Consider the following 21,468-nt stretch of genomic DNA (forward strand, 5'->3'; position numbering starts at 1 on the left):
AGAGAGGAAGAGAGAAGGAAGAAGCTACAATATATGAGAGAGAGAGAGAGAGAGAGAGAGAGAGAGAGGATGTGGCATGGTGAACAAGGTGCAGGCTTGTTCTTGGAAGAAGTGAAGTCAATTAGCATAATGAATACTGGCCTATCAGAGCAGCAGAGCAGAGGACAGCAAGAGGGCGTAGGTTGCACGGCAGAGATGGAGATATAAAACACTTTGCTGGGAAACACATTTTCATAGGCAATGTCTGTGCACCATGTAAGAGTAGCATATTAAATATAATAATAATAATAATAATAAATATAGCTGCGAGCAGCAAGACGGGGTAAAGCCCAAAAAGAAAAAAGCTATACGCAATATACACAATGGGCTATACCAGTAAGACGCCCGAGGGCAGAAAGCGACCTCGCCCCAAAAGGGCGAGAAGCGACAGTCTACCGTCAGCGAGGCATTCCGCCTCGTTGACGGTAGACTGCTGGGCGAGCGCTGGCACTTTGGCATGGGGGGGTCAGATCAAAATGGAATCTGTACTGGCCATATAAGGAGCATGTCTTGAGTGTACAGGGTTTGATGAGGTCAGATCAACATATGGAATGTCAGAACAGGTGAACTCCATACAGGCAGATTCTTTTTTTGTTTGTTTTTTGTTTTCACTGAGACTCGAGACTCGAGCTCCGAGACTCGTGGGCCTCTATGCTGTCTATGGGAACGCAGTTTTTAGAATTGTAATATCTCTGATTCTTCTTTTTGGGTCAAAACAAGCTTGATTTGCACCTCATTTTTCTAAACAATATCATCCCCGGTTACAAAATGTATGTTTTGGGTGAATTAAATCAAATTTGCGGGACCCGTTACATAGCGATAATTCACTCCCTGAAACTCAGTTTCAGAGTGAAATGGCTAAAGGTGTCTCCAATATAAGATGACTGGCTGGTATCCTGGAGTACACAATTCAGACACCAGATGGGGGTGTTGGCGGTAAATGAGTAAATAGTGAAAATAGCATATCTACAAGCTCACAACACATTTCGATGTGAGCTTGTACAGTAACAGTTGATCTGCTATTTTTGGAGCGGCACTAGACTCTCCTATGCACATCTTTGTGTGTATGTGTGTCTGTCCGTAAGAGCACAGAATGAGCTCAGCTGATTGGCTGAGCACGGAATGTGATGTATGATCACAAGTGTGATTTTTACTATTTCTATTTCTTTCTTAATTATTGTGTGGAAAAAAACAGAGTTAGCTGAGTGACACAATTCCATTCATTCCATTGGCAGATCAACAGTGGCAGGGCGGGCAGGGCTAATCAGAAGAAAGGTTGGATGTACATGTACGAGATCAGCAGCAGGCTCACTCTTTCAGAGGAGCGTAATGTAAGAATAGATTGTTTTCATTGTGGCTTTATACATGGAAAGTAATGAGATGGCAACAGGGCTGGTAACAACTCAAAGAAATGCAAACTGACATGCAGCGTAAACGCATGAAAATACAGCACTGCGTTAAGACGTTATGTTAACCCACGGACCACTGGACAGCTACGCTGGATATGCACATGTGCTGCATATGATGTATACACACACGGGTCCATGCACGCACGCACGCAGGCAGACAGACAGACAGACAGACAGACAGACAGATGTTTCAGCTGCAGCCTGTTCCCTCTTAACGCCTGAGCTGCTTCAGTCCCGGAGCAGCACTTTGGCACTGTAACATCTGCCCTTAACATCCCCTTGACCACAGAGATCCTCTCGTCCGCACACATACAGGCACACACACTATACAATACCATGCAGCTGCAACACTCAAGGCAAGTACAGAATATTACATCCAGCACATTGCTTTACTGGGGCATTAATTATGTAATATTTGCCATGAAGTTGATGTTACAAAGGCTCCTGTCACCCCACACTACTCTACATGCAAACAGGAGACGGACAGGACAGACAGACAGACAGACAGACAGACAGACAGACAGACAGACAGACAGACGGGATGAGGACTCCCGTTAAAGTTAAGGCTGGGAGATTCCATTAATAGTCATGTGATTAACACCCTGCTGCGCCAGCCCCAAAATACACTCTGTCTCTCTGTTCTCTCTCTCTCTCTCTCTCTCTCTCGCCTACAAGTTTCTCTCCCTCCCTCTCTTTTCTCCTCCAGTCCCTCATTACATATTCATCATATTAATATTCTCCGCGTCGACCCGAAGTGTCAGCACTCGTTACTGTTCCTCCCGCTCTCTTATCTTTCCATTGCTCCCAATTTATTTGACAGTCAATCACCCACTCCCACCTCTCTCTCCTCGCCCTGCATGTCTTCCCACGGTATGTCCCTCCTTCTCTCCTCTGCATCCCTGATGTCACTTGTCAAGTGTGTGACTGCCAACCAGGACTTAAGCACTTTCAACATCGCATCCCTATTTGACATTTTCAAAGTGTTTCAACTCATTTCAAAATGTTTCCAAAGAATTCCAACGAATATCCAACATTTTCAAAAAGAAATTGTGAAAATAGCTGATCTACTATACTTGACCAGACAGTGGCCATGAGCCTGTGGTTAGAGTGTCCGCCCTGAAACTGGGAGGTCGGATCCCCGGCCGAGTCATACCAAAGACTGTAAAGATGGGACCCAATGCCCCCCTGCATGGAAGTGCACTGCTTGGCAGAGAACACATTTCACTGCGGTAACGTGTGTGACAAATCGTACTACTTTGACTACTAGCTCACAACACAGTGAACACCATGACTGGCCATAGTAAAAGGCAACCTAGCTAATGATTTCACTCTGGCAGATTCATACTAGCCAGGCTAGTATAAATCACCCTTAATTTTAATGTGAAGAAGGCTGCTGCCAAGCATACACCGGCCCTAGCCCACAATGAGATGAAGAGATGAGTGAAATAATTCCATTCATCCAAACATCTGTTTATTATTCGCAGATCGTCACTGGCAGGCTCACTCTTTCGGAGGAGCATGCTGCACAAGAATAGATTGTATTCATTGTGATTTTACTGAAATAATGAGAAAGGCTCTGGAAACAACACAAACAAATGCAAACTGACATGCGGCATGAGCACCTAAAAATACAGCACTGCTTCAAATATTGAAAATGTATTCATATTAATATTTTTAATATACAGTATTTTCCCCATCGACCCAAAGTGTCAACACATATCACTGTTCCTCTTCTCTCTCTATCCTCATCTTTTAATTCCTCACAATTTATTTTACAGTCAATCACCTCCTCCCTGCTCTCTCTCCTCTCTCTGCATGTCCTCCCACGATGTCTCCCTCCTTCTCTCCTCTGACTCCCTGATGTCTACCTGTCACCACCACAGCTATGCCCCAGGTGAAGTGTGTGAATGTCATCTGTGACTAAAGCTGAAGGGGAAGAGTTGTGCACTCCTGCTACATGGGACACGGTGTACTGTGTCTGTCCGTCCGTCCGTCCGTGTGTCATGTGTGTCAGCCTGTTGGCACCCTTGTGCGCATCAAAGGCAACAAATAAAAAAAAGAGCTAGGGAAGACATCAGGCAGAGGGGAAAAAGGACGAGAATGGGAGAGAGAGTGAGAGATGTGGAGTAAGAATGGGACCCAATATACTCAAATGGACCTTCAGAGTTAAATTAACTCACTGTGTGTGCACAAGCACAACATGGCCTTAAAAAACCAAATGGTAACCACCTATAATGAGATAACGTGTTAAAAAAGTGCCCCCCCCTCTGACCGAAAGATTAAACTCTCCCTCTTATTGGCTGTGGTCCAAAAGGCCTCAAGGTGTCCAGTCCACCATCATGCCAATCCCCAAGCACTCCAAGATGGCAATTGTGAATGACTGGAGATCTCAGTTGTCAGTAAATGCTTTAAGAGGTTGGTGAGACTGCTGGACCCATGGCAATTTGCCTATTGCCAAAACGGATCCACAAAATTGGTTTCCTTTCAGGTATTTAGGTACACTTTCTTTTACAGAATTATTCTGTCAGGTAAGTGCAGTACAGGTTCTTAAAATGTTATTTTCTTGTCAAACAATACGTTTAGGATTGCAGTCAAAAAGCTGTACATGTGCTTCCAACACTAGCGTCACTCCACTCAATCACCATTGCCAATATAATAATCCACAGCTGTAGTAGATTATTATGTATGTTCAGGTTGTTTTAGCATGCGCAGTAAGAAATTCAAATTCAACCAATAAAGCATCAGCATGTCAAACATAAATTAGCTGTTCTCTGATTTCAAGTTCCTTGGAATATACATATCTCTGAGGACCTCAAAGGGGCCACACACAACCAGCATGGAATATACATATCTCTGAGGACCTCAAAGGGGCCACACACAACCAGCATGGAATATACATATCTCTGAGGACCTCAAAGGGGCCACACACAACCAGCATGGAATATACATATCTCTGAGGACCTCAAAGGGGCCACACACACAACCAGCATGTAACACCTTCTACAACAGCAAGCACTATACCGGATGGTGCAGACAGCCAAGAGCGTCGTTGGAGGTAAGATATGGTTACGGTACACTGCCTCCAGGGAATATATGAGTTTTTATTTTATTTAATGGTATGTTTTAGCAACAACACGTTGTTATAAACAGTATTTATTAACTGTAAAATACGTAAATACATTTCTGGTGCTTATAGTCATTTTGCAAGTCATGTTTAACAGTGTTCCTTTCAAGTGGAATGGTTATAGTGGAAAAATATATCGCTGAAAGAGTATATCAAAATCACTGATGAAAAGGTTACACGGTATGACTTTCAAATGCTGGGTACGTTTTCCACCTGCACAAAAAGCTTTTCTGAGAGCAGAACATGCATATAAAGTAATTTCACACACGCTTTGTAGTTTGTACACATGTGATGTGACACTAAAGTTGATTCTAGTTGTTGTATTCATATCTGTGTACACATGTGATGTGACACTAAAGTTGATTCTAGTTGTTGTATTCATATCTGTGTACACATGTGATGTGACACTAAAGTTGATTCTAGTTGTTGTATTCATATCTGTGTACACATGTGATGTGACACTAAAGTTGATTCTAGTTGTTGTATTCATATCTGTGTACACATGCCGATGGTCGAAAGGCCATACTATTTGCATGGCTGTCACTGTGTATGAATGTGTCTGTGGGAAGATGGGGAATCCATAGCTGCTGCATGCAGTGTGTGTGTGTGTGTGTGTGTGTGTGTGTGTGTGTGTGTGTGTGTGTGTGTGTGTGTGCGTGCGTGCATGCACATACCCATGCATTGTGTGAGACCTCATGTGAAGAGAGAATTAATACAGGTTGGGGGACCAGAGCAATACCAGAGTGTATATTACATTATCATCCCTTAAACACACACACACACACACACACACACACACACACACACACACACACACACACACACACACACACACACACGTGCGCAAGCGTGCGCAAGCATGCACACACAGAGGGAGCATTCTATGTTAAAGACAATAGACAATTCTTGCATCATCTTTGTCCCAGAGAGTATATTGATATATGATAAAGATAGGACAAATTGATCAGCATCCCGCTCTCCATCTCCCAAAGCCAATCATCTCAACCGCCCTGCATTATTTCTAGTCTGGGTCGATCTTACTGTGACTTAGGCAGGGCAATGACACTCACGGTATGATATATGATAGTGTGTGTGTGTGTGTGTGTGTGTGTGTACTTGATTGCACACAGTGATTGCACACAGTCTGAAAACCCCTCTGACATTGTAATCAAAACCTTTTGAAATTGTTATTTTAGCATGTGGGATTATAGCATCATACACAACATATAAATCTAGAAAGTGTGGCTGCACTGACGTGAGTCGCAACTTGCAAGGAATCCACTGGGAACTGAATTCTGTCTTACCATTTATATTATATATTGTGATGTAATGTGAAGCATGACAACAGTAGTAACAAGTGACAACAGTGTGTGAACGAACAGGACCAAAAGTTTCACTTTTCTGTTGTGCAAAAGTTAACAAAAAGCAGGTTCACTTTGCTGGCAAAACATTCTTGGACAGGGAACAATAGTATGTTGCAGATAGCAACCACACTAACTAAACTTGTATTAGAAGGGAGACACAATGAAGACCCCTAAGAAATCAGTAGGGTATCAGTGGCACATAATGGTGAACACAATGACCAGCTGAAACTAATTTACTGTTTATAACTAAGGGCTTCACTTTATATAGAGGCAAAATATAAATCACAATACATATTCATAATTTAAGTGGCTGCAATTGTGTTTCAAGTAGATTCCTAAAAAGGTGTTCTGTGCAGAAATCTTACATTGGCATTTTGAAGAAACATTTTCACATTTTTCTGCATAGAGGAAAGTTAATGTTTAAAAAATGCTGTGCTTGCAAGTATTGCAGTTCATATTGCAGTATGTTGTTTTGTCAATACTGTGCAGCCCTGCTATTGATCTACTGTGGTTTGAAATGATAACAGCAGATTGAGCACTAAACATAATTTCTCCTTGATAGTATCTTGATCGTAGGTTTGCATCGCTCCCATTAGTTCACTGCTGTTTGGTTTTGGCAGATCTAGTGATTAGATCAAAAGTGTGACTGAGTCTCCCAAACTCTTGGCCTCTTTGGGGGATAGTGTTACCAGAGCGTTTAAATTATCCATGAGTCTAAATCTGCAATCACTAAACCTGTCCCTCACCCAATTGTGTATGTGTGTGTGTGTGTGTGTGTGTGTGTGTGTGTGTGTGTGTGTGTGTGTGTGTGTGTTAACACTGGTTAGCTGTCAGCCAGTGTGGTATAATGGTCACTGATCTTGTAAAGGCTAATTATATGTGAATGCTTTGATTGACATGGAAACAGTGGGCTGTGGAAAACTGTGCTGACTGGACTGAGCCATATGCAATGAAGACATCCCTCTAGGCCCACAAGCTGTCATCCATCCACACTGATAATCACTTAGAATGGATTAAGGACAAAACCACTGTCTATGGGTGTTTCTCAACATAGGGTTATAACTTGGTACCCAACATAGACCACAAAACGTTTTGACAGGGTTTAATACAGGTTGAGAACAAGCAATATTGTGACGTTTAATAGTTAAAGATGGAGTGCCGTGATTTTTTTCCACCCTAAAACATGATCATCAGGTCATATTGTTATATAAGGAGGTATAATTTTTTCAAAAAAGTGTACAGTATTTGTTAAAATGTTGTTTTGATGTGGGCACACTCCAGGGTGTCCAATGAAGTACTGTCACCTCATAGACGCATGAAAAACTAAAATACTAAAATTGTGTCACTCCCTCTTTAAGTACAGTGAATCCTGATACGTTATGGTCAGCTCTACCAGGGCAGTCGGGCTCGGCCTTAGCCGATCACTCCACAATAGCACTCATCCTGATTCCAGACAGGACAGCATCTGGATTATTCAAAGATGCTTCCTATTGCATACAGTATAAACACACTGAATGTGTTTAGGGTTAAAGTACAACTCAGGTGCCACGATGCCTGCAGACTGCAGCACTGATGGCTCACCCAATGGCTCACTGCTTGACACATCAAGGGGTTGGATTGTGGGTAAGTCCCTGCGACATACTAGTGTCATGTCCAGTGGGGTGTATGTGTACATCTAGGCTGGGGGATGTATCTGTACATCAAGCTGCCTCACTGCCGGCTTACCCCATTGAGTACCAACATCACAAAGTACAATGTAAGAAGGCATTACAAATAATGGGTGTGTGGATTGTGCACCAACATCACAAAGTACAATTTAAGAAGGCATTAAAATAATGGGTGTGAGGATTGTTGATATAATAAAAGAAGATTATGTCTCCTTTGAATGTCCTTGTGTGGCTGTGTGCATATAAGAACTCCGTGTTCTGTGCATCAACTTAGTGCTTACAACAGGTATAAGAACTAACTGTTTAATTTCCCCACTAAATGAAGTAGATAATCTAATATATACACAAATGAAGATGCTGAGTTAACTTGTTTCGGAGTAAAATGTGGACAACTGGAAATGCTTGTTTGTTAATATTTTCACTTACAAGAATATTTAAAAATGATACACAAAGTCAATAGAAATGTGAGGGAGAATGCCAGGGGCTTTAGAAGTGGCATTCCCCAGGAATATTTACATTCATAGGATAGAAATTACATCAACATTGAATATGCAGATCTACACAAACATTAGACCCATATCAAGTTGGCTTAATGGTGGTGTTAAAGGCCACTAGCTTGCCAGGTTGTCCTCTGGGCCCACAAGTTTAGAACTTTGAATTAGTGTATCAGATTTGAAACAAATGCAGAGATGGGAGGAACAATTATATTCTAGACATTTTGAAGTGCAGAGCGTTCTTATCTAGGCCAAATGCTGTTCTCTTATTGGAGGACTAGAAGGACAACTTGGGAGCTCAGAATGTTTTTTGACAGCTGACTGAGAAAACGTGGTTATCAAAAATGTATTTCTCACTGCATTTTATATTTTATACACACAAACAACTTGAAACATTCTGGGGTGGGAAACTTTCTGCAAAAATAGCAGAGCTACAAGCTCACAACGCTTGTCAATCGGCTGCTGTTTTTGCCAGTATGAACATTTGACAGTTTCAGTTTTTTTTTGGTTCCCTCTAAATGCCCAAATGATGCCAAAATGCTGGCAAATCTGAATCCCCCCCCCTTTTTACCTCCTTTATGATGAATTCCTGTTCTGTTCTTTGACTATATAGAAGTGTCTATTTGTACGTCTCTAAATGTTTTGATGAATTGAACATGGTGGACCCTCTTGTAAACAAGTGTAATGCTTAATTGGGTCGTCCATTCACAGTTAACAGTCTTTGTATTGAGTTTGTGCCTGAAATGTACTGTAATTCTGCAAACTGTTAATAAATATTTCAATTTTCAATCAATCAATCTGCATGAGATCCCGAACCTGTGCGGTCACACACACACACACACACACACACACACACACACACACACACACACACACACACACAGGCTCGCTGATAACAAACTATCCTTACACCTGGGAAAAACTGAATCCATTCTCTTCGGATCAAATAGTAATCTCAGTAATCTCAACCTCGTACAAGGTTTCTTTGACTATGCATGCACCTCTTGGTACCACAGCACCTCAAAGGCCCTTAAAACAAGGCTCCAGACCTCCCAAAACAAACTGGTCAGGCTCCTACTTGGCCTCACCCCCGAACCCACCTCACCCCTGCCCACTTTGACAGGCTGGAATGGCTTAGGGTCGACAACAGAGTACAGCATCTTGCAATGGGTCTGCATGGTCCACAAGATTCGATACACCAAGATACCCATGTACCTGTCTAAATACTTCCTTAATGTTAACGAAGTCCACACCACACCCACAAACCATGTACAACCCAGATTCGGCACAAACAAGAGACTAAATTATTTTCTCTCCTATGCCACCAAAATGTGGAACGCCCTACCAACAGTCATTAAGACATGTTAATCCCTTGATTGACTCCTTCAAAACCGCTCTCAAAGGGCACCTACGGCTGCAATTCGAAACTGGCCCCCGTAAAATCTGAACAGTCTTTGTATTGAGTTTGACAGAATGTCTTGGTGGAAGATGTAGATGAACGCTGCTATGTGACATTTGCGCCTGGAAGCCGCTTGGAGCACTGGGCGCTCTGCTCTGCTCTCCATGGTGCGCTCTGCTCCGAGCAGCTACTGTGTCTGTGTGCACAGGCTTGGTATTACGTAACTTCGCTCAAAAACTCGCCTTTCAATGAGTGTTTACGTGTGTGGAAATATGTCGCTGAAACAAACGCGGAATCAATCTAACTCAGTCTACGAAAGCACTATTCAAATATTGAGCCGATTTGCGCACGCATCTGTCCGCGGGCGCACGAGAAACCAAATCGAAATCAGTTACAATAATTATATTGCATGCATAACGGGAATGACATGTTTTTCCTTGTTCTTACCTGCATATTTTCACCGCGTGTTGTTATGGGCTACAGTTGCTAACTTGCTCTGCTTGTTGAGTTCCCGTGCGTTTCTTGTAGACACCTCCGAGTCCTACCACTGGCACATGCAAAGGAATGCACCCTCCCTCCCTGACTGAGCCGCAATACCGATAAAAAGGAAGGGGTCAGTCAGAGAGAGAGAGGGGGAGGTTGAAGCGTAAATAATGAAGTTATGGTCATTGCCCATTGGTTGCGTGTTAACATCAACGGGCTTAAGTACCGAAAGAAATCTCAAACAGGACATGAATACATCCTGTGTTGAGAACAGGCTATAACTGTCAAACATGAGTTTTTTCATATGTAGGCTAGCGCTAGTAGCTGCCATGTTGGGGACCAACACAGGTGCATGTTTCAATTTCTCTGCAGTCTGATTGGCTAATTAACGATCGAATTAATTTGGTTGCTACACCTGTTGGTCCTCCACATCATCAACATGGCAGCAGGTGTAGAACTAGCCTACATTTGAAACTCATGAATACAGACAGATAGGCCCATATGGGCATATACAGGTTTATCATGGATACTGTACCAATTACATCAGGGATCTCCATATAGGGGCATAAAAGGGACATTGTGGGATAGGGGATTGAGTTTAAATTTAAATTTTCATATTTTGATATGTCTGTTTAATACTTGCCCCTGGGTTTGTCACAATGAACATTGAATTGAATTGAATAAAAAGATTTTGAAAAGAAAGAAAGCTACTTTCCGTAGTGGACGCACTCCGAGTCCCCCACCACACGTATAAAATGCACTTTTCGGATTTTTTTTCACCTGAACGAAAAATCTTTTTCTTGAAAATATCGGTAGAGGGTGAAAAAAAATCTCTTTCTGGCCAAAATCCCTTTCTGGCCTCAGAGTGTATTCACAAAGGAAAGTAGGCTTTCTAATATGATAAGCCGCCTTTGTATTGGTGAGGAAGGTCCGGAGGGACCGAAACGTTGCTTCATTAAATAAGAAGTATTCTATTGCTTTCATTGGTGAGTAGCAAAAACGTTCTTTATATTTTCGCTACAGATGAGAGGCTGGTCTGCATTTCATGTGCAGGAAGAGAAGAGTAACATAATTAGAGCTGTAGACCAGCGCTAACAAGGACTCAGTCATTGTGAAGGCCGTGTAGCGGCTCACACCTCTAGTACAGTATATTATTTCAAATAATTTCTTTCACACTCTTTGCACAGCCAATTTCAGCACGCTAAGGTGCGCACGTTACCACCGATATTGATAGAGAAATGCAATTAAAATTATTCTGTTCATATTCTTCCTGCCTGGCAAAGAAGTGAATCAATTTAGTTATAGGTGACCTTTCCTCTGGGTGGTGTTCGGGGGATGGGGGTGGGGGGTAGTATCAATCAAGCCGGGTCAAGCATCCTCACACGCATCATGTTGATTACATAATGAACAGTGAAGCATTGTAAACGCCTGTAAGGCTGAGGAGAGGACAGTTGTCTCTCAAAACGGCCTACTAAATGTTTGTTTAGAGTACTTATACATAAATCATGAGATGAGATCATGTTTGTTTAGGGCACTAAATGATGACATAAGACGTCATGTGGCCGATAAAAATACAGTGGCCGGCAGGCACCCTATGATTTTTTAATCCAAACTATTCATTGTGCCATGTTCCACGGGGTTGATGCACTCTGTTATCCTCATTCTGTCTACAGTGTAGATGTGTGGCCCCTCTAAAGACTCAGCAATGTCAAGGTCATTCCAAATGGACCTGTCACTCACTATATTTAGTATTTGTAGATACATTCTCATCCATGTTATGCATATTTTCATATATTTTGTTATGAGTTATGTTGCTCAAGAGACTGCAGAACACTCAAACACACTTTATTATATTAATAATAATAATCTTTATTGTCCCGAAGGATATTTGTCTTCACAGTCTGTTCAAACACCCACATCAAAAACAACACATAGCTCATAATAAGGTCCCCACTGTATACAGAACCATCCCATCATACATGTACGTTGTATAGAACCATCCTATCGGCGGGGCAGTTTATTTGATGGCTGAGGGGACAAAACTCCTGCTAAAACTGACATTTTTCCATGGCAAGGTTCTGTATCTTTGTCCAGATGGCATGAGGTTAAAAAAGCGATACGTAGGATGATCAGTGTCATTTGATATTGAAAGTGCTAACCGTGTAATGGCCTTATTGTTCATATCAGAAAGTGTGGGTGTAGGAAGATTAGGTATTTGTTTTCCTCAATAGTAGCCTTTAGAACTATCAGTTCCCGAGCATGTGACCACAGCACAGGTCAGGAGCCCAATTCCTTAGCGTGAGGCAGCTTGATGTACAAGTACACCTCCTGGACATGACGTACAAGTACACCCCCTGGACATGATGTACAAGTACACCCTCTGGACATGATGTACAAGTACACCCCCTGGACATGATGTACAAGCTTACACCTCCTGGATATGATGTACAAGTACACCTCCTGGACATGATGTACAAGTACACCCCCTGGACATGATGTACAAGTACACCCTCTGGACATGATGTACAAGTACACCCCCTGGACATGATGTACAAGCTTACACCTCCTGGATATGTCGCTATGTTGTAAGGACTTTGCCCCCAATCTAACCCTTGATGCTGAGTGCCAAACAGGCACTGGTGAGTGGTGATTCACCTCCCTGTCATTCTGTAAAATGATACAAGAAAGTTGAAGTGTAGCTGATGTCTGCTGTCTTCCCGCTTGTTCGGGGCATGTCTGTCTGCATGTAAATAGCTCTGACCCAACGCCCCAGGCTGTTATCTTATACAGAATCTAAATGGTCACTGAAACATGTTTACAGGCAGTACTGTGTCTCATCTCATCCCCTCTCACGATGATCACAGCACAGACACACAGGCACCCACACACGTATGCATGCGTGCGACAATTCTGGCTGACCCGATGGATAATTACATGTGCTCATTGGGTAAGTATTATTCACACATGAACACTGCGGCAGATGGGTGACTGACTGACTGAATTAAATGAGTGAGTAGTGGATGAATGAAGGCATATTCACCAGCCTTGTGTGTGTGTGTGTGTGTGTGTGTGTGTGTGTGTGTGTGCGCGCGCGCGTGCGTGCGTTCGTGCGTGTGAGAAAGAGAGAGAATGCCCTCACATGCTATCAAAATCTTGTTTTCATGGGTATTATTACTCAAACTGAATGGTCTATAATCTGACTAAAACCTATTTGTCAGGTCTCTGCTATTCCTACTCAGGCATGCATACATTTACTGTAGACATATTACAAACGTGCTCACACAAAGAGGTGTGCACAAATCTGTGTTTGTGGTCAATTCCACCCCAAGCCAATTAACCGACTCATACAGAAGATTTGTTATCATCCCTGTGGAATCGTCTGGGTCAGCATTTTGAATCACCTATTGGTTTCCCCAAGGACGACCAGAGTCTCCTCTAATGACAATACATCAGATTAAAACAAACAGCAACCATGCAGGAAGGGAGGGACAGATAGTAAAGCTGACACATAATACCACAATGTCCTGATGTAATCGCCCTGATCTTACTTACTCCAGAGACACTCCAGAGATGTAGAAGAGAGAGCGAAAGACGAAATAGCAAAAGAGCATGCAAAGGTTTGCAGAAGATTAATCAGCATACAGGGGCGCTGTTTGTGGATTAATTAATAAAATTACCAGGATAATAATCAGAACTTGCATGCTGTGATCTGACAATACAACAAGATAATCTACAACTGCAACTGCAAATTTTCACAACACAGTAAAGAACCTGGGTGTTCACTTTGACTCCAGCTTAAATTTTTATAAACAAGTATCCAGTGTATAGTGAGTAGCAGTTTTTATCAGTTAAGAACAATAGCAAAGTTGGCCATGAATGACCTACTTGTGTGCAAGCAGAGTGTGCAACTTACCTATGACTCTTGTCAACTTACTGTCCCCCCCCCCTTCTGCCACCAGTTTGTCTATAGACCACACAATGTGCGAGGATGTCTTGCCTATGTATATCCTCTTTCCCATTGTAAATTGCAAGCTTCTTTGGCAAATGGGCAAATAGAAACAGACAGTATCAGCATCCATGGACTTTTTAAGTTATGTCAAATCAATTTAATTTGCCAGACTCCAGCAGACTCCAATCCAACTCCAATTGAAACATCTGAGTTATATGTCTACATATATATCCCGTTCCAGATCCACTAACGGGTTCTAAATGTTTTAAGTGTCCTATATATAAGTTTGAAACTCAAATTGGTTACATCATCCACATATGTTGGTGTTGTCGCTCGGCCGATCAGGGATTGTGTATTTTTGGTGGTGTCGCTCGGCCAATCAGAGCGCTGCGTATGTCGGTGGCATTACCAATGCCATGTGTCTTCTGCAGACCGGTGGCCGTTTTACAGAAACCAAGAATGGAAGCTAATTGGCTCGTCTACTTTTTGGTTTCTGCAAAACAACCACCCAGTGCTTAGGGCCAATTGATAATGTGAATTTACACTACTGGGATGGTAAAGCACCGAAAATGAAGCTTCCATATCCAACATCCTATCTCTGTGAATCTGGGTTCTCCCACAATGATGGCAAAGATAACATTACAGAAGTCTCTGTCTCTGCCCCTTGATGGGACTGTCTTGTTGCTGGGAAACAAGCTCAGGGCTCCCACTGATTCAGAGACATGGTGAGTTGCAATGTTTTTATTATGGTAATTCTAGAAAGAAATGCACTTTTTATTTATTTTTATAATATAATAATCCCATTTGACCTACTTAAAACAATATGTCATGAAAAGGTTGTGGCTATTAGTCCTATTTGGTATTCTGGTCATATTGTATGTCACTGATCTTTAGTTTCACCATTTGTGGCTTCAAATGTTGATAATAGTAAGCATGTCTTCATCTATAACCGATCCTTTAGTATTCATCTCAGGAAATACTGGAATGTATTTCAGCTATCTTTCATTGGTCATTGTGATCTTTCACGTTTCAGCTATAAAGCAGTATTTTTTAGTTCTTTATATTTCTCTGTCCACATCTTCCGCAGACTTTGGAATTAATTTAATTCATTATGACGCCTGTTCTGACTATCTATATTAACTCTACCGTCCCTCCTCAGAGGTATAAATGCCTTTGCATTCTCTCTTTTCTACCACGACAAAAACACCAAAACAGAAAAAAACACAAATACACCTAAATTGATAAACATAATATAACAAAAATGAAAAGGATAGAGTAGTACAGAAGCACACATGTCTACTCTAGCCTAGGTTCAAATTAATTCACAAGTGAAATAACCAATATTAATTTCATAAGCATAATACTACAAGAACAAGAGAAACAATCATTAGATTAATCAATGAATGAACAAATACTGTACATGTTTACATGCATTTTGTGTTATATTGCTACTGAGAAAACTACTTACTTATATATTAGAGAGACAGGAAAGGCAGGACAGAGAAAGGGGATGACATGCAGTAAAGAGCTCAAGTTGGATATGAACCAAAGTCAGCTGCAGGAAATACTGTACCTTTGGAACGCTTAAATCGTATCAGTTATTTTTGCTCTTGAGCTTATCATTATGGCTATATGTACTCCTTGTTGTATCATGTCAACCCCACCACCGGTTCATCAACAGGTATCAGGTGCGATCGCCCCTAAACCATCTCGCCCCTCAATTTAATCCGCCGACCTCACACCGACCGCTCTGTGCCACGGTTTTGTATTCTTAATTTTGTTTTACTCAGAATAAGGATAGAAATAAATGTAGGGTTAGGCATAGTTTTACTGAGGTTAAGGTTAGGAATAAGCGTAGGTTTAACCGTTTAAGCATAATTTACTTAGGTTACTTTAGAAATACCAGGCGGCACAGTTCTGCCGGCTGTACGCCGGGGCTGGTTGGTAAAGGGGCGACTCGTTTGGTATTCCATCAAGCACCTTGAAGACTCTAACAGGAGCCCTCGCACAAGGTTTCTTGTCTATGCATGCACCAATTGGTACCACAGCACCTCAAAGGCCCTTTAAACAAGGTTCCAGACTTCCCAAAACAAACTGGTCAGGTTACTATTGGCCTCACTCCCCGAACCCACCTCATCCCTGTCCATTTTGATAGGCTGGAATGGCTTAGGGTTGACGACAGAGTACAGCAACTTGCAATAGGCCTGGTCTAAAAGATTCGCTACACCACCAAGATGTACCTGTCCAAATACTTCCTTAATGTCAACAAAGTCCACAATCACAACACCAGAGGGAGTGCAACAAACCACGTGCAACCCAGATTCGGCTCAAACAAGGGATTAAATTAATTTAGCTCCTATGCCACTAAAATGTGGAATGCCCTACACTGCCTACAACAACCATTAAGAAATGTGAATCAATAGACTCCTTCAAAATTGCTCTAAAAAAGCACCTACAGACGGCTGCAATTCGAAACTGGCCCCTGTAAAAAAAGGCAAAGTCACCCCCCCTTCCCCCCATACTGTACGTGTTTCCCCTTTTTACTTTCTTTAACTGTTATATATGTTAACTGTGTATATATGATTTCCTGTTTTTAGAAGTGTATATTTGTACATCTTTAAATGTTCCATGTTGAAAATGGAGGACCTTAGGTCTTCGTCTAGGTCTTAGTTTTGCTTAGGTTTGCTTCTTTCCCCATGTTCAGGGCCCTGGCCCTAACACTGAATTGTGTAATTGGAATTGTTGAGCCAAAAAAGTGCACCACAGCTCATTACAGACTACCATAAAGCAAATACAGCTGAACCTAATTAACATCCAAATCCTTTATATAGGAAGATTTGCTTTATCCGTTACAGAATCAAGTAATAGTTATTTTCTGGTGGGGATACTAAATGTATGAGGATTTTTTGAAGGACATTAAGCAAGCCGTTTGAATGTAATCTTTAAATATCACATATAACATCCTTTTTTATTATAAGCCATGTGACAATCCAAAGGAGAGGAGAGAAGGCACAATTTCCATTGCTGCTGTGTACTAATGAGCTGCAGGCCCTCGCATCTGCACTACTGGGAGCGGTGATCATCAAAGCACTGTGAAGCCTGAGAGAGAGAATGGAGATTCCTTCTGGAAAATGCAATGCAGAATGATAAAGTTAGCAATTTGCTTAAGTCTTTTTTTAATTGACGGACAAGCATAGTGTCACCAAGTCGCTCTGTCAATTAATACTAACCACTAACCAGTGGTGGAAAGTAACTAAGTACCTTTACCTAAGTAGTACAATTTTGAGGTATTTGAACTTTACTTCTACTCCACTACATCTCAGAGGCAAATATTCAGCTTTTACATTTATTTGAAAACTTTAGTTACTAGTTACTTTGGAGAGTTTAATCTTGATTAGAAAACATTAGCCACTTCAACCCTAAAGTACATTTGGCCATTTAGAAATAGAAGATCTACCCGCTCACAAATGTGTCGCAATGTGACGCATTGTGAGCTTGTAGATCGGCCATTTTTGTAGACATTTTGAACTTCTGAAATGTTTTCACTCTTCAATATGAGTACTTTTAATTTTAGTACTTTTGTATTACTTGAGTACATTTTGAATACGGGACTTCTATTTGTAACGGAGTACATCTACATTACAGCATTTATACGTTAACTTACGGTAAGTAAAACATTTGAGTACTTTTTCCACCACTGGTACTAACAGAATAAACCAAGTGAGGAGTGAGGGAGCACACACACACACACACACACACACACACACGCACACAGAGCAGATTTGCTGTAATTCACCACTCGGATGGATTTCATGTTTCTATGGAGAATAATGTCTATTTTTAGAGGTAGTTCTAAAAATAGGCCTTGGCTCAAACATTTGCATTCATGTTCTGAATGTAGCCTGCAGTCCTCCATTATTTTCTTGTTATTTTATTTTATAGATGTTATAAGGGGTATTTCTTTTTAGCAGGACACAAATGCAGGACAGAGTAGACTGGAATTCCAGGGATATCCAAATGTATTGCTCAAGTCACCCAGAAATACAGGAACATGCATAGCAGGTACAGGCAGGTCAGTATACATAATAATAATCGGGTATACAACAGCAATTTTACTCACAGAAATAATCATGGTTACAAAACAATGGTCTCTCTTTGTACCCTCTCCTGACTCGTGCTGAGCACTCAATTATCCTTTCTCTTGTTATGACAAACGAATAAGAGCATAATGTATGTAGAGTAAATGTATAGGAATATTCTTTACACATTCATTATTGAAAATGTATGGAGGTTTCGAGTACAGGGACAGCTGGGACACTGAGGAAGGCTAGCAGTGTGTGTAAGGGAGTAAAGGTCTGGAGCTAGGGGGTCTCTACATACTTCATCATTGGTTGCTTCCTAGTGTGGTGTATGTGCGTGGAAGGGAGTTAGCTGTTTTAGCAGACAGTTTGAGGGTCCAATGGAGTTAAGAGGTTTTGACCCAAGCGCTTTCTACTACTTTTCATTGGTTCAATAGTTTTGAAACAACACACAGCCGTAAAGGGTGTTCAATAGCACTGATTCATGCACACACAAAATTAGTTAGGTGGTTTCCTCCTGACAGCAACAAATTGTGATTTCATGTTTTTTTGATAAATAATAATAGATTTTTTGTATTCTAGCTCAGAAACAAAACCTTTTGCTCTTTAATTCCTCTCAATGCCAGAAGGTGCATGAAGCCGCCATCTGTCCTATACGTTACCAATTTGTCACCTTTCCAGCACTACCGTCCAGCCATATGTCCAGCTCACTTGTAGACATTGTTTTCTTTCAGATTGGCTCTTGCCAACCCTCTAGAGAGCACAGAGCATCCTAGTCATGCAGTTGTTGTTATTATCACACACACTCTCTTGTGAGTATGTGCCACAACCAGTTCCTCCAAGAACATCACACACACCATATCTCAATCGTATTTTGTTGATTTCAACCACTCTCTTGTTATCATTTGCTTCCATCTGATCCATCTCAGGCACTGGCATTGGGGTTACTCAAGCTGTATTGATACACCCAACAGGCATCTGCTGCATCTAATTTTACCTATTCAAACAAAGCAGCTTTAAGGTTAAAAATAAATGCTGGCATGGCAGAGGAAGCCGAGGGGCGACTGTTGTAGGAGGTGGACACAAGAGAACAGGGGGACATGGGCGACCTGCTGTAGGGGTGAGGATAGGGAGCAACTTTGTAGCCGTGGAAACAGTTGCTAAGTAGCGGACCAGTAGGGATCTCTGGACAGTGAGGATCACATTGTGATGGGGAGCGTACCAGTAGGGATCTCTGGACAGTGAGGATCACATTGTGATGGGGAGCGTACCAGTAGGGATCTCTGGACAGTGAGGATCACATTGTGATGGGGAGTGTACCAGTAGGGACAGTGAGGATCACATTGTGATGGGGAGCAAAACATATTGGAGAGGCCTGACAAAGAACTGCACAACTAAGCATATTTTTCTGTGTGTGTGTGTGTGTGTGTGTGAGAGACACAACAGACCAGTATAGACGGACGGACGGACGCACACGCACACACGCACACACACACACAGCACACATGCCATAAGGCATAAACTGAACAGCTATGTTCTAATAGTCTGAGTCGCGCTCTATAAAACAGCACAGCAAGTGAGGTGATATGAAGAAAAGAACGCTCTGATCCACCAATCACAAACTATAGTAAGCTGCGGGCGCGGTGTACGCGATGTGAAGGAATCTCTACGTTTGTGTGCCACTATGAGCACAGAAACATAATATTACGACAAATTCATCTGATGCATATATGTTGAAAATACAGTGGTTAATTGGACACTGTTATTTTACACAGTAGTGCAGAGGTTTGTTCTTCCCATGTGCGGCCTCACTTCCTTGGGACGGACATCAATAATCTATGGATTTTGCTCTTGTAGAGGAGGGAGAGAAGGGCTTATGTAAGAGGTCAGACATAGTGGCATCCCACAGGGCCAGACAGGATGGCAAAACGGAAACACACGCACACGCACACGCACACGCACACACACACACACACACACACACACACACACACACACACACACACACACACACACACACACACACACACCCCCATCCTTGTGATTATTTTGTTCACCATAGTTTCTCAACTTCACTGACCTAAGAGGAAAGCTTGGAGCAACTGCCCTCCTCGTTCTCTCTAAAGGCACGGTGCTTACAAGACTCCAGTCCCAATGCCTCATGGAGAACCTCAGAGATAGACGGTGAGAGAATGTTTCATCCTATTCCCCTTATCTGCCTGGCCGAAATCCCCTGCCTCCAGAAAGTAATTGAAGGGCTAGACAGTGAGAGAGAAATTGGAGAATGCAATATAGCGTGACTACAGTATGAGATCCAAGCTACTGCGCTGCAAAAGGGCAAAGGCTACCCTATATATTTAAATGTTGATAATTAAAATGAAGCCTTCTAATGTTTATTGCTTAAAAAAACCCTAATTAAAACAAGCAAGTTACTAGCCTGTCTCAGTGTCTCTTTAGTAGTGGGGAAGATAAGTTAAAGGACTTAAAGTGGTTTTTCAACCACGGTTCATGTTTTAGGTCATTAGAGAAAGTAAAAGATGAGTGTTAATTCTTTTTCATTTTCAGCTTTCTTTTGTTTTAGCGACTTTAGCTAATTTTGACAGGGCAATCGAACATTGAATGCGAAGGGGGAGGTGACAAACATACATATTGAGCCTATGACACACAGTATGGCATCCCCCTAGTACTCTACCGTCACATTCAGTAGATCCTGTGATATTTTGTGGCCAGATGCAATTTCCTGGGGTCTGGTAGGACTATAGTAAATAATAATAAAGAAATTGCAGAAGAAGACGTATTTACCCTGTCAAAAATATGTAAAATCCCTAAAGGGAAAGAAAGCTGAAAATGAAAAACAATTAACACTCATAAATGGTGCATTCATATAGCACCTTTATCCAAGGCGCTTTACAGAGATGCATTATTCACCCATACATTCACACACCGATGTCGGAGGAAAGGCAAGGCACCAACCTGCACACCGGGAGCAATTAGGTGTTCAGAGTCTTGCTCAAGGACACTTCTACACTAATTCTGGGGGAGCCCAAGTTCGCCATTCTGTCACTCTACCCCTGAGCCACTGCCGCTCATCTTTTACTTTCTCTAATATCAACCTAAAACATTAACATTGGTTGGAAAAAAAAAGTTGTCCTTTAATAGTTTAGCGCCAATACTAATCTGCAGGTGAAATGGTAAATTAAAATGCTAAGATAACACCACCCATCCAATCATCAAAACCTGCATTGACCACATTGGCAAAGGACCTGGTCAATGGAATTGCGTTGCTAGGGAACTGTTTTGGATCCAAGTTTAGTTCCTGTCAGCTATACTGACATTCACAAACACTGCAGGGAATACACTTGGTCAATTCAATAACGCATTTCTCTATAGCGCCCACCGCCTTTATCCAAAGCGCTTCACAATGTGTATTACATTGACCCATTCACAGCAGAGGAAACCAT

General features: G+C 41.9%; 1 protein-coding gene across 2 annotated transcripts in view; it reads right to left on the minus strand.

Annotated features, from left to right (window-relative positions):
• The window catches only part of kcnip3b (Kv channel interacting protein 3b, calsenilin), a 38,093-nt gene extending 28,069 nt beyond the window's left edge, over nucleotides 1–10,024 (minus strand). For both annotated transcript variants that reach the window (XM_080766875.1, XM_080766873.1), the window contains exon 1: nucleotides 9,944–10,024. In XM_080766875.1, the coding sequence (XP_080623001.1) occupies nucleotides 9,944–9,949 (6 nt within the window). In that variant the 5' untranslated portion in view covers nucleotides 9,950–10,024. The remainder of the gene's footprint in view (nucleotides 1–9,943) is intronic.
• Nucleotides 10,025–21,468: the final 11,444 nt, after the last annotated feature.

The sequence above is a fragment of the Protomyctophum bolini genome (genome assembly GCF_963924005.1).
Source record: "Protomyctophum bolini genome assembly, chromosome: 6".
NCBI lineage: Eukaryota > Metazoa > Chordata > Actinopteri > Myctophiformes > Myctophidae > Protomyctophum > Protomyctophum bolini.